This window comes from Hyla sarda, chromosome 2 (genome assembly GCF_029499605.1).
Source record: "Hyla sarda isolate aHylSar1 chromosome 2, aHylSar1.hap1, whole genome shotgun sequence".
NCBI classification, from domain to species: domain Eukaryota; kingdom Metazoa; phylum Chordata; class Amphibia; order Anura; family Hylidae; genus Hyla; species Hyla sarda.
The window spans coordinates 217,631,105-217,644,486 of record NC_079190.1 but is presented as its reverse complement, the minus strand read 5'-3'; the positions used below and the strand labels follow the sequence as shown (position 1 = coordinate 217,644,486).

General features: G+C 46.6%; 1 protein-coding gene across 1 annotated transcript in view; it reads right to left on the bottom strand.

Moving 5' to 3' along the window:
• The window catches only part of LOC130357423 (galectin-9C-like), a 94,142-nt gene that overhangs the window by 18,501 nt on the left and 62,259 nt on the right, over positions 1-13,382 (bottom strand). The window contains exons 14-15 of the mRNA XM_056560115.1: positions 9,769-9,888; positions 6,825-6,884 (exon numbers count right to left, since the gene is read on the bottom strand). Coding sequence (XP_056416090.1) covers positions 6,825-6,884; positions 9,769-9,888 — 180 coding nt within the window. The remainder of the gene's footprint in view (positions 1-6,824; positions 6,885-9,768; positions 9,889-13,382) is intronic.

The window sequence follows — 13,382 nt, the reverse complement described above, 5'->3', positions numbered from 1 at the left end:
CATTGTCATGCTGAAAGACCAGCCACGTTTCATCTTCAATGCGCTTGCTGATAAAAAGGAGGTTTTCACTCAAAATCTCACGACACATGGCCCCATTCATTCTTTCCTTTACACTGATCAGTCATCCTGGTCCCTTAGCAGAAAAACAGCCCCAAAAGCATGATATTTACACCTCCATGCTTCACAGTAGGTATGGTGTTCATTGGATGCAACTTAACTCGTCGTGTTTGGAGGAGAACGAATGCTTAGTTTTTACTAAGAAGTTCTACTTTGGTTTTATCTGACTATATGACATTCTCCCAATACTCTTCTGGATCATCCAAATGCTCTCTAGCAAACTTAAGACGGGCCCAGACATGTATTGGCTTAAGCAGGGAGACACATCTGGCATGGCATGAGTTGAGTCCCATGTGGCATAGTGTATTACTGATGGTAGCCTTTGTTACTTTGGTCCCAGCAGGTCATTCACTAGGTCTCCCCGTGTGGTTCTGGGATTTTTGCTCACCATTCTTGTGATCATTTTGACACCACAGGGTAATTTGTGTGGAGCCCCAGATCGAGGGAGATTATCAGTGGGCTTTTATGTCTTCCATTTTCGAATAATTGCTCCCACTGTTTGTTTCTTCACACCAAGCTGCTTGTCTATTGCAGATTCAGTCTTCCCAGCCTGGTGCAGGTCTACAATTTTGTTTCTGGTGTCCTTTGACAGCTCTTTGGTCTTGGCAATAGTGGAGGTTGGAGTGTGACTGAGGTTGTAGACAGGTGTCTTTTATACTGATAAGTTCAAACAGGTGCTGAGGAGAGAGGAGACTCTTAAAGAAGTTACAGGTCTGTGAAAGCTAGAAATTTTGCTTGTTTGTAGGTGACCAAATACTTAATTTCCACCACAATTTGCAGAGATAGAGAAAGAACCTGTCCCATCGTCCAAGAATCGCCAGCTGAAGAGGACAGTAATGAAACTGGGCAAAGGGTACGGCTTCCATGGCTGCCACCATCTGACCTAGGACTTCCATGCAAGTACGGATGGAGACCAGAGAGAGCGGACTCCCGACAAGAGGGCCAGACGTTTGTCTGGCGGAAAGGCGAATCTGAGCCGAGGCAGAGTTGAACTGAAGCCCCAAGAAGACCAGACACTGGGTGGGGGAGAGAACAGACTTGTCTCGGTTGACCATCCACTCGAAGCGGCACAAGGTCTGAAGAGTGAGGCTCACATTCTCCAGAGCCTGGGCTCTGTTGGGGGCTTTGATGAGAAGGTCGTCCAAGTAGGGTATCACCAAGACCCCTCTTGACCGTAACAGAGCTACCACAGGCGCCAGAATCTTGGTAAAGACTAGTGGCACTGTGGCCAGATCGAAGGGGAGAGCCACAAATTGATAATGACCTTCCGGAACCACAAAGCTGAGGTACCGCTTGTGTCCGGGAAAAGTGGAACGTGAAGGAAGGCATCCTTGACGTCCGAGGAAAGAAACCCCTTGATCCATAGATGCCACCACCGAACAGAGATTTCATTCGGAAATGGCGGATCAGAAGATGTTGGTTGAGACGTTTGAGATCCAGGATTGGCCGCACAGAACCGTTTTTCTTGGGGACCATGAAAAGATTGGAATAAAAACCCCGAAAGCGTTTCCTTGAAGGAACTGGGACAATGACACCATGGACGAGAAGGGACTGAAGAGCCTCTCGAAATTCCCTCGCAAGCGAGGGAGACCGGGGTGCATGGGACTGGAAAAAAACGATCCCTCGGAAGGGAGACAAATTCTATCCGGTATACGTTTGATACCACGTCCCTGACCCAGGAGTCCTGAATGTGCGTGGTCCAAACGTCTCGAAAAAGCAAGAGGCGACCTCCCACCCGAGAAAAAGCTGCAGGTGGGGGCGTCCCTTCATGCAGAAGTGGGTTTGTGGTTGCCCGATTTGGCTTGGGACGGTTGGTGTCTGACTTCCACGAGGGACGTGCCTTGAAAAAAAGGGGACCTTCTTGTCCCGTGGAGGAGACTGGCTGGACCCTTTAGAAGGGCCAGACGTCCGAAAGGAAGAAGACTTCCTGCGGAAGGAAGTGCTAGACTTGTTTTGAGGTAATAAAGAGCTCTTGCCCCCTGTCGCCTCAGAGATAATCTCATCCAGGTGCTTGCCAAAAAGTCGGGAATCAGTAAAAGGAATCTCAGTGAGAGACTTAGACGCAGCGTCCGCGTTCCAAGTTTTGAGCCAAATGGAACGACGGAGGGCCACTAGATTACCGGTGGCAAAGGCAGCGCAGGGAGCTGAGTGCAAGGAAGCAGAACACAGGAAATCTCCAGCTTTGGAACATTGGAGGGCCAGAGTAGACAGTTCTTCAGGGGGAGAACCTGAAAGAATGCCCTGACTGAGTTCAGAATGCCAAACTGAGAGGGCCTTAGGCACCCAGGTGGAGGCAAAGGCAGGAAGTAGGGAAGAACCCGCTGCTTCAAAGGCATACTTCACTAACAACTCAACCTTTTTGTCTGCAGGATCCTTGAAGGCAGCTGCATCCCCCAGCGACAAAGTAGTAGCTTTAGAGAGGCGGGAAACCGGAGGATCCACCGGAGAGGGAGACTCCGACCTGGTACGTGGCTCAGGAGAGCCAGAGCGGCGACCACAGGAACGTTCTCTGGAAGAGTGACGCGTGTGGCCTGAAGAAGAAGTGGTTGGGCGAGACCTGCGAGAGGAACGCCCGTGTCTACCAGAAGACTCGGGGACGAGTCAGCGGAGACACCCCTATTACGCTTATCCGAAGCGTAGGGAGAAGGGGAACGGGACCTTCTAGAGGGCCGGTGAAGGGTAGACCTCTCCAAGGCAGTCATCACAGAACGGGAGACCTGTGCCAAGTCGGATATAGACTGGGAGAGGGAGGAAACCCAGGCTGGAGGGGCGGCCGAACCCACCGGGTCTGAAGGGACACCTTGGTTAGAAATAGCAGGGGGGTCAGCAGTGGAGCAGGCAGAACAAGTGGGTTCAGCAGAACCTGGCATTTTTGCAGAGCAGTTTTTACAAGCGTAATGGGTAACTAATATTCCCGATATCTGCTTAGAGGGAGGAAAAGTTCTGGGCACGGACAAAAAAAAAAAAAAATGAACAGTCTCACCCAAGTCTGTGTCCCAAGGCAGCTGCTGTGAGGAGAACTCCGCACCGTGCTGAGGGAAGAGAGAGAAGATGCCGGCCAGTAGAAGGAAGAGGCCGGGTCAGGGCAAGGAGCTCTGTGATTGGCCCCTGCACGGCCCCAGCGCGCGCACCGCGCTGATTGGTGGCCATTTCGCGCTACCGAGGCGCTTATGCGGCCAGGTGAGCAGAGCCAACGTCCACCGGGCCGCCGAAGGATACCGCGGGACTCACTCTGTAATGGCTCCCGCTCTGAACCCCGAGCGCACACGCTGCCTGCAGTGAGTTCTGTGTGCCCGGGGAAGTGCTGTCAGCAGCCGTGGCTGCCTAAAGTGAAAGTAAAAAGTGCACCCGCCCGCATGGAGAAGCCTGCGGCGCGTGTACTATAAAACACACACACACACTTAATAAAGTGCCCCCTTACTGTGCTTGTACTGTAGCCACTGCTCCCCCAATAATAAAAAACAATCCCCCTGCAGGGAAATAAGATAACTCAGGCCAGCCCCAGCTTCTGCAGGATAGGGCCAAAAACAGAGGGTCTCCAGCTGTTGCAAGACCTAGGGAGAAAAGATACTCAACTCATGCTGAAGAACTTGCCTAAAGAAGTCTTCAGTCAGCCTTTTCACCTGCAGCAAGCCAGGCCATAGCGAGGCGAACAGGGAGGTAGGGGGACCCGGACCCATGAGGTACAACCCCAAGCGCTGACAGTTGGCAAGAGGGGGTTAACAGTACATCCAAGATGCCTGCCACCTCTCGCAATGGGGAAACAGTGAACATTGCGATCCTGAGTCCCCACCTGAAAACAGAAATAAAAAGGAAGAACTAACATTCCCTAAACCTAAGAAAAAAAAAATTTAAAATATGAGACTTGATCTAGAGAAAACCAGACCATGTCCACCTCCTTAAGACACTAAGCAAAAACTGAATTGCTCAGTGGCCTGGAGGCGGGTATATCCTGTTGGGAGGAGCCGACTTTTTGGATACCATAGTGTCAACCTCCTAGAGAAAGTAGCATATACCCCAGAGTCTGTGTCCTCCAATGGAGCCGATGGAGAAATATGAAATTACATTGCCACACTTTCATATTCCTGGGAGCCGGCCAGCTCTGCTCCCTGGCCACCCGCCCGCATCCCCACCCACCCGCTAGCTGTTGCAGCTACAACTACCAGCATGTCCTCACTGTAAGGGCATGCTGGGCCTTGTATTTGCAACACCTAGCGGGAAGGTAGATGCGGACAGGTGGCCAGGGAGCGGAGCAGTGAAAAGTCACAAAAAAAAAAAAAAAGAAAAAAAAAAGCATGCCTCAAACCCAGTGGGTTCTGACTGCTATGAGCAGTCAGAACCCACAGTTCATGCCGGGTATCGCCAATCAGGCCGATGCCGCAATGAAACTTGAATGTGGCCTCAAATGAAAAAGTGAAAACGATCCCAGCATGAGTGTATGGCAGGAGGGCCCTTCCCTGCCTACTAGCCATCCGATCAGTCCTCTGCTACTCCAGGGAGCTTTAGCAGGCTGAAGCAGCACAGCACTGATAAAACTGATCAATTCTATGCTATGGCATAGCATGGAAAGGTGTATGCAGTTGAAAGATTGCATGGTATAGCCCCCTAAAGGAAAAAAAATAAAAAAAAAGTGTTAAGAGTTTGAATCTCCCTTTTCCCATTTTCTAAATAAAATTATGTAAAAAAAAAAAAAAAATCATATATGTGGTACCACCGTGTGCGTATATGGCCAAACCATTAAAATATTAGGTTAGTTAAACCGCACGATCGATGGCTTATATGTAAGAAAATACCAAAGTCCAAACTTCCCAATTTTGGTCACTTCATAGCATAAAAAAAATAAAAAAATTTAAAATAGAAATAAATAAAATTTGATCACAAGAGTCCCATCAAAATAAAAATTGTACCGATGAAAAAACAACAGATCACGGTGCAAAAAATGAGCACTCAGACCTGTATGCGGAAAAATAAAGTTATAGGGGGTCAGAAGATGACAATTTTAATGCAATTTTGGTGCATGTAATTATACTTTATTTAAGTTAGTCAAATAAAACCTACATAAATTGGGTATTCTTGTAACCTTATGGAAGAGAAGGTGTAATTTTTACCAAAAAGTGCACTATTTAGAAATGAAAGCCCTCAATTTACAAAATGCCGTTTATTTTAACCCACAAATCATTTTTTGTTTTTTTTCTGCAGAGTTTGTAATGACATCCCTTATTTTATATCAAAGTACAATTTGTGACGCAAAAAACAAGCCCTTATATGGGTCTGTAAGTGCAAAGTTTAAAGTCATAATTTTTAGAAAGGAGAGAGGAAAAACAAAAGTGCAAAAACGAAAATTGGCCTGGTCCTTAAAGGGGTAGTCCAGTGGTGAAAAACTTATCCCCTATCCTAAGGATAGGGGATAAGTTTGAGATCGCGGGGGGTCCGACCGCTGGGGCCCCCTGCGATCTCTCTGTACGGGGCCCCGGCTCTCCGCCGAGATAGCGGGTGTCGACCCCCGCACGAGGCGGCGGCCGACACGCCCCCTCAATACATCTCTATGGCAGAGCCGGAGATTGCCGAAGGCAGCGCTTCGGCTCTGCCATAGAGTTGTATTGAGGGGGCGTGTCGGCCGCCGCCTCGTGCGGAGGTCGACACGCCCCCTTCCCGCGAGCTGTCGGGGCTCTGTACAGGAGATCGCAGGGGGCCCCAGCGGTCGGACCCCCCGCGATCTGCAACTTATCCCCTATCCTTAGGATAGGGGATAAGTTGCTCACCACTGAATCACCACTGGACTACTCCTTTAAGGGGTTTAATTTGGTAAAGTTTGCACTAAAGCATTGACAAGCTTGTACTAAACAGATTTTTAAACAGCAGAAACCACTATAATAAATCTGGTGCTAACTACTTTTAGTAAAAGTCCAATTATCCAGGTCTGCTATCCAGTAAAGGTCTAAGCTAAATGCAGAAGCCTGGTTTTTACCTAGTGGCCATGCAAGAAAGTCACTGCCTGTTGCAGCACATTTACTTCCACAATATTAAGTGTCACAGGGTAAAACAAGCTACCGAACTGTGGAAAATGGAAATCTACGGTTACCAGTATGACCTGAATACAGTCACACACTGTGCCCCTGAATAAAAAACACACACACTGTCCCTGAATAGAATATTGCCAAACTCTAACTTCTTGTAGTTCATATTTTTTTCATTCTTTAGCCTTTTATCCTATAAATTGCTTTAAAGTTAGTGCCATAGGATGAAGATCAATAAGCATTAAAAAAAAAAAAAAAAAAAAAAAAAAAAGTGATAAATGTTTATAAAGGGATCTGTCAGCTGTCCTAACATGATAGTTTTAGTAAATACTTGTATTACACTTCATAAAATAATGCTAAAACCAAGAGACTGTGACCTTTGCTGTTACGCTGTGAAAGTCTACGTTCTGCATGTTAGATGAGGTTGTTGTGCAAGCCGCAGGAGCATCCCTAGACAGGGGGAACGCTAGGTTCATGCTCTGTGATGCCAGCTGTGAAGAGGGTAGGAGTGCTGTCATTACTGAATAAAGGAACATACAGCTTTAATATTTTGACTTTTCTTGATCAAGATATCACATCTCATAGGGAGTGATACGGGTTATATGACCTGCATCCCTCACCATTTGAGAAAGATCAGGTCAGTTAGGAAAAAAAAAAAAGGGAAGATATGGTCCTATATTAAAAGCTTACATAGTATTCAGCATCAGGAGCAAACAGAGGGGAGTATCCTGGCTGTGGTGGATATGCTGGCTGAAAGAGAAATAAAAATAAAGTTACTTTTCACAAGAAACCCACCGTATACTCACTCTTCCCGATATCGCATCCCAGCCCTCTAAATATTCCTGATTCATCTCTGCAGCACTTGTCTAGAGTGGCTAAGGGGGCATTTTCTTGTACCGAGACCTAGAAGTGCTACACAGCAGGACTAGGCATTTGAATGGTGACATTTTTTTTAAATATATAATCAAAAAAAAATAAATAAAAAAAACACACACACACACACACACCTCCACTGTACACACAGGAAAAGTAAACACCCGGATAAGGTTAACTCCCCATTACATGTCACCTGTCTGAGGAGTAAGACAGGTGCCATCAAAATTGAACACGGGGGTGTATGTCAAGTGGACCTGGCGATTTCTCTGAGTTAAAGGGATAACTCCAATGGAAAAAAAAAAAATTTTAAGATCAACTGGTGCCAGAAAGTTAAAACAGATTTGTAAATTACTCCTATTAAAAAAAAATCTTAACCCTTCCAGTACGTTTCAGCTGCTTTATACTCCAGAGGAAGTTGAGTTCATTCTTGTCTGACCACAGTGCTCTCTGCTGACACCTCTGTCCATGTCAGGAACTGTCCAGAGCAAGAGGTTTGCTATGGGGATTTGCTCCTTCTCCAGATAGTTCCTAACAAGGACCGAGGTGTCAGCAGAAAGCCCAGTGGTCAGACTGAGAACTCAACTTCCTCTGGAGCATACATCAGCTGAAAAAAGCACTGGAAGGATTAAGATATTTTAATAGAAGTAATTTACAAGTCTAACTTTCTGGAACCAACTTTCTGGAATCAATTTGGGACTACTGACATGGAAAAGGGCTTAGTAATTTAAAGGGGTACTCCGGCACTAAGACATCTTATCCCCTATCCGCCTCTGGGGACCCTACATGATCTTTTACACAGCACCCCATTACCATCAGCCCCCAGAGCATGTTCGCTCCAGGTCTGATGACTGCTGATCACGGGGCCGGAGTATAGTGACATCATGCTCCGCCCCCTCAATGTAAGCCTATGGGAGGGGGAGGGGCAGCCCCCCCCATATGTCGGCAAATTCACACCAGCGATCTGCGGCGATTCCAGTAATAGGCATCGATATTTGTATCGACCCGATATTAGGCGATAATCTGTACTATACACCGCCGATCATCTCCTGTAGCTAGGGGGAGGTGGCGATCCAGTCACCCCCCCAGGAGCACGGCTATTGGTCGGACCGACCAATAGCCAGCAGAGGAGGGGTTAATGTCTCCTCTCAGCTCTGCTCACCCACCATATTTAGTCAACGGGCAGAGCAGTGAGATAGCCAGGGGCCAAATTTTTGGAGGCCTACGTACCGCTCAGGGAGCTCTCGGTTGATGAGTCTCTTATAAGTTAAGGGGAGACTCATCTTCTGCCAGTATATTCCCTCAAAGCGGGCGCGGTATGGCTTGAAACTCTAAACTTGTAAGTGTACCCGGAGGTACTCACAAAGTTTGTAGAGTACATGGAGGGATGAGATTCCTGTATTGAACCCCCAGAATGTCCCCCCCCCCACTCTGGGTGTTAGCGGGAAATTCGTTTGGGACCTTGTGCACCCATTGCTGGATAAGGGTTACCACCTTTACGTGGACAACTTTTATACCAGCATCCCTCTGTTCACGTTCCTTGCCGCCAGATCCACGTCCACTTGTGGGACCGTGCGGAAGAACCAATGAGGCCTCCCTCTAAATTTTGTTCAGACACCTAGGGCGAGTCCCGTGCCCTTACCCATGAAAACCTGTTGCTGGTCAGGTATAAGGAGAAGAGGGATGCTGACCACAATTCATGGTAACGGCAGCTCACCTGTCCCTGTGCGAGGTACTGCAACAACGGTCCTCAAACCTAATTGTATTCTGGACTACAATCAGTATATGAGGGGAGTTGCTCTTTCTGATCAAGTCCTCAAGCCATACATGGCCATGCGCAAACACTAGTACGGTACAAAAAAGTTGCGGTCTACTTAGTACAGGTTGCCATGTACAACTCTTTTGTACTGTCCCAGGAAGCTGGCAACACAGGGACATACCTTCAGTTCCAAGAAGATATAAACATCTTATCTCCAGCACTCATGAGGTGCCTCCAGCATCATGCTCCAGATTCCCCACAGCAAGCATCTTCCTGAAGCTGCAGCATGATTGTTGCCTACAGAAGCATCCAGGCCCAATGTGTCATATTGCAACTAAGCAAATTGCTGGCCGAGGTGGGACAAGCCTACAGCCAGCGATATGCTGGGCTGCTGTATGACACATTGGGCCTGGTTGCTTTCCTGGACAACAGTCACGCTGCAGCTTCGAGAAGAGTATTGCTGCAGGGCACCCAAAGCAGGATACCTGAGGCATCACTGAGCGCAGAAAGTAAATGTTTGTTTAAATTTATTTATTAGCACACACAATGGCATTCATTAGGAAAAAAAAGGAGAACTCTGGCAGATGCTTCTCAGGATTATGGATGAACATAACATTAAAGAATTAAACACAAATATTGGGGTAATTTTTTCAGGGGTTACCCATGATATTTCATTTTCTATTAAACTTCATTTTGGGGGAACAACCAAAAACCAAATTCCAGTATAAGTAAATATCTATTCGAAGAAAAATGTAAATAAAAAAGGAATGCACCTGAAGCCATGCAGGCTATTCAGAGGTGTTGTACACAGTGTATAACAAGTCAGGTTGGCAGCACCTATATTTTATCCCTCGCTTGTGACAATTGGGCATACTGCACATATGCACTCTACTTTAGCCACTTCTAACTTTGGGTTACAAATACTGATGCGTAAAATTAGCCCCAAGGAAGCATGCTTACTAATAATAACTACATTTTAAACAGTTATACAATCTCACTTACCCCCTGTCCTTGTATCTCAACACTTGTTAGACTAATACAGCCATTGATTTCTAAAGTGTTTACTCTGTGTAAAGGAATTCTGTGAGGATATTCCAAAAAGTGATTTCTGTTTACCGAAACCTGGAAAAGAAGACCAATAAAAAAAAAAGTGTAAATGAAGTGGAAGGTTGCTTCTATATATCGCTCAAGAATAAGCATTGGAGATGCAGACACTTTTTTTGGACAGAGAGTAGCCCCAAACTGCTAAAGGGAACCTGTAAAGCTGCTGGTTTTTGGCATGTAGGTAATTTAATACCCATTATATACAGGTGCATGATATGGGTGTCTGAGTAACAGACGCGGACAAAATTGTTTAAAGACAGAAAAACCCACAAAACCCCCTGTGCCATAAGCTCCAGTTTTGTCTCATCTGTCCAAAGGACATCCTCCCAGAAGCTTGGTGGCTTGTCCTCTGGACAGATGAGACAAAACTGGAGCTTTTTGGCAAGTCACATCACTTAGTTCATATAAAACAGCCATGGCCGTATATGTTGGCACCCCTAAAATGTTTCCTAGAAAATAAGTATTTTTCACAGAAAAGGAATGCAGTAACATGCTTATTCCCTTTGTGTGTATAGGAACTAAACCAATAAAAAGGGAGAAAAATATATAAAAATTACCGTATTTATCGGCGTATAACACGCACTTTTTAGGCTACATTTTTTTGCCTAAAGTCTATGTGCGTGTTATACGCCGATACACCCCCAGGAAAGGCAGGGGGAGAGAGGCCGTTGCTGCCCGCTTCTCTCCCCCTGCCTTTCCTGGGGTCTAGAGCCCTGCTGCCGGCCCTTCTCTCCCCCTGGCTATCTGCGCCACTGCCCATTCTGTCCTTCTGACTATTGGTGTCGTCCTGCGCCGCGCAGCGCATACCAACGACGCAGGGGACACACGCCGGAGGCCTGCAGCAGCGCAGACCCGACCCCGGCAACAGGTAATTATGCCACCGGGGATGGGGGGAGGCAACAGGGGCAGCGGCGCCGGCAATGGGTGCCGCTGCCCCTTCTCTCCCCCTGGCTGTCGGCGCCGCTTCTCTCCCTCTGGCTATCGGTGCCGGCAATGGGGCGCCGGCACCGATAGTCAGGGGGACAGAACGGGCAGCGGCGCCGATAGCCAGGGGGAGAGAAGGGCCGGCAGCAGGGCTCTAGACCCCAGGAAAGGCAGGGGGAGAGAAGCAGGCAGCGACGGCCTCTCTCCCCCTGCCTTTCCTGGGGGTGTATCGGGGTATACACGCGCACATGCACCCTCATTTTACCATGGATATTTGGGTAAAAAATTTTTACCTAAATATCCTTGGTAAAATGAGGGTGCGTGTTATAGGCCGGTGCGTGGTATACCCCGATAAATACGGTAATAAATAAAAGTGTAATTGGACATAATGTCACACCAAACTCCAAAAATTGGCACCCTTTCGAAACTGTGGAAAAATAAGATTGTTTCAAGCATGTGATGCCCCTTTAAACTCCACTGGGGCAAGTAACAGGTGTGGGCAATAAAAAAATAAAAATAAAAAAAATCACACCTGAAGGCAGATAAGCAGAGAAGTTCACTTAGTCTTTGCATTGTGTGTCTGTGTGCAACACTAAGCATGGACAACAGAAAGAGGAGAAGAGAACTGTCTGAGGACTTGTAACCTTGAGATTGTTTGCAAAATTTTGGTTCTCAAGTCCATCTCCAGAGATCTAGATTTGCTTTTGTCCACAGTGAGCAACATTATCAAGAAGTTTGCAAGCAATGGCACTGTAGCTAATCTCCCTGGTTGTGGACAGAAGAGAAAAAAAATAAATAGATGAAAAAAGGTGTCAATGCAGGATAGTCCAGATGGTGGATAAGCAGCCCCAAACAAGTTCCAAAGATATTCAAGTTCTCCTGCATGCTCAGGGAGCATCAGTGTCAGCACGACATTTAAATGAAATGCTATGGCAGGAGACCCAGGAGGACCCCACTGCTGACAGACATTAAAAAGGCAAGACTACAATTTTCCCAGAAGGATCTTGGCTTAAGTTCATTTTGGCAAAAGGTCTTGTGGAGGAGACCAAGATAAAGCTTTTTGGTAAAGCACATAATTCTACTGTTTAATGGAATGAGGCCTACAAAGAAAAGAACACAGTGCCTACAGTGAAATATGGTGGAGGTTCAATGATGTTTTGCTGCCTTTGATTGTGTGCAAGGCATCATGAAATCTGAGGATTACCAACGGATTTTGGGTCGCACTGTACAGCCCAGTGTCAGAAAGCTGGGTTTGCGTCCGTGATTTCGGGTCTTCCAGCAGGACAATGACCCCAAACATGTCAAAAAGCACCCAGCCCTGGAGAGTTCTGAAGTGGCCAGCAATGAGCCCAGATCTAAATCCCATTGAACACCTGTTGAGATCTTAAAATTGCTGTTGGGAAATGGCGCCCTTCCAATAAAAAAAGACCTGGAGCAGTTTGAAAAGGAAGAGTGGCTGAGAGGTGTAAGAAGTTTATTGATGGTTATAGGAAGCAACTGATTTCAGTTATTTTTCCAAAGGGTGTGCAACCAAATATTAAGTTAAGGGTGCCAATAATTTTGTCTAGCCTATTTTTGGAGTTTGGTGGGAGATTATGTCCAATTTGCTTTTTTCCTCCTTTTTTGGTTTAGTTCCAATACACACAAAGGCAATAAACATGTGTATAGCAAAACATGTTACTGCAATCCATTTCTATGAGAAATACTTTCTTTTCTAGAAATTTTCAGGGGGTGCCAACAGTTACAGCCATGACTGTAGAAGTCTTGAGGATTGGCACTACAGTCCATTAAAACCCATGCCTCTGTTTCAGCAAAACCTCTACACCCATTCAGCTGGTTAAAAAGGGGTATTCTGGGATCTAACCTTTTATCCACTTTCCAGGAGTGGAGATATGTTGTATCATGACATCACACTACGCTCCCTCCATTCATGTCTATGGGAGAGGCGTAACGGCCCCTACGTCCCCTCCCATAGACATGAATTGAGGGGGGGCGTGAAGTGACATCACAAGGGGGTGCGGCGTTGTCAGGTCTCCAGTCCTGCAGTGCGATCATGGGGGGGGGGGGGGGGGGGGGTTTCGCCACGATCAGACATCTTATCCCCTATCCTTTGCACAAAAAAGGTACATCAGCCGTATGACAGAGGAGGCGGACAGAGGACGATGTCTGTTTCATAGTAATAGACTGCTAAGAGTGCCGTTGCGATTTCACTCCGGCATGCTGTGATCACATCAGCACTATATTCATAACACAAAAATGAAGCATGCAAAGGAAAAAAGAAAGAAAAAAAACTATGTGCCTACTGTGAAGCATGGAGGAGGGTCGGTTATGTTTGTGGACTGCATATGGCACAGAGTGTCTTAATCTGTATAAACCTGTGTAGGGTACAATAAAATCTGAAGACTATCAAGGCATTCTGGAGTAAAATGTGCTGCCCAGTGTCAGGATACTTTGTCTCCGCCACTAGTCCTCCAACAGCATAATAACCCAAAACACAGCTTTAAAAAAAATAAAAATAAAAAAAATATAAAAATTGTGGAAAGCAAGACATTGGACTATTCGGAACTGGCTTCTATGAGCCCTGATCT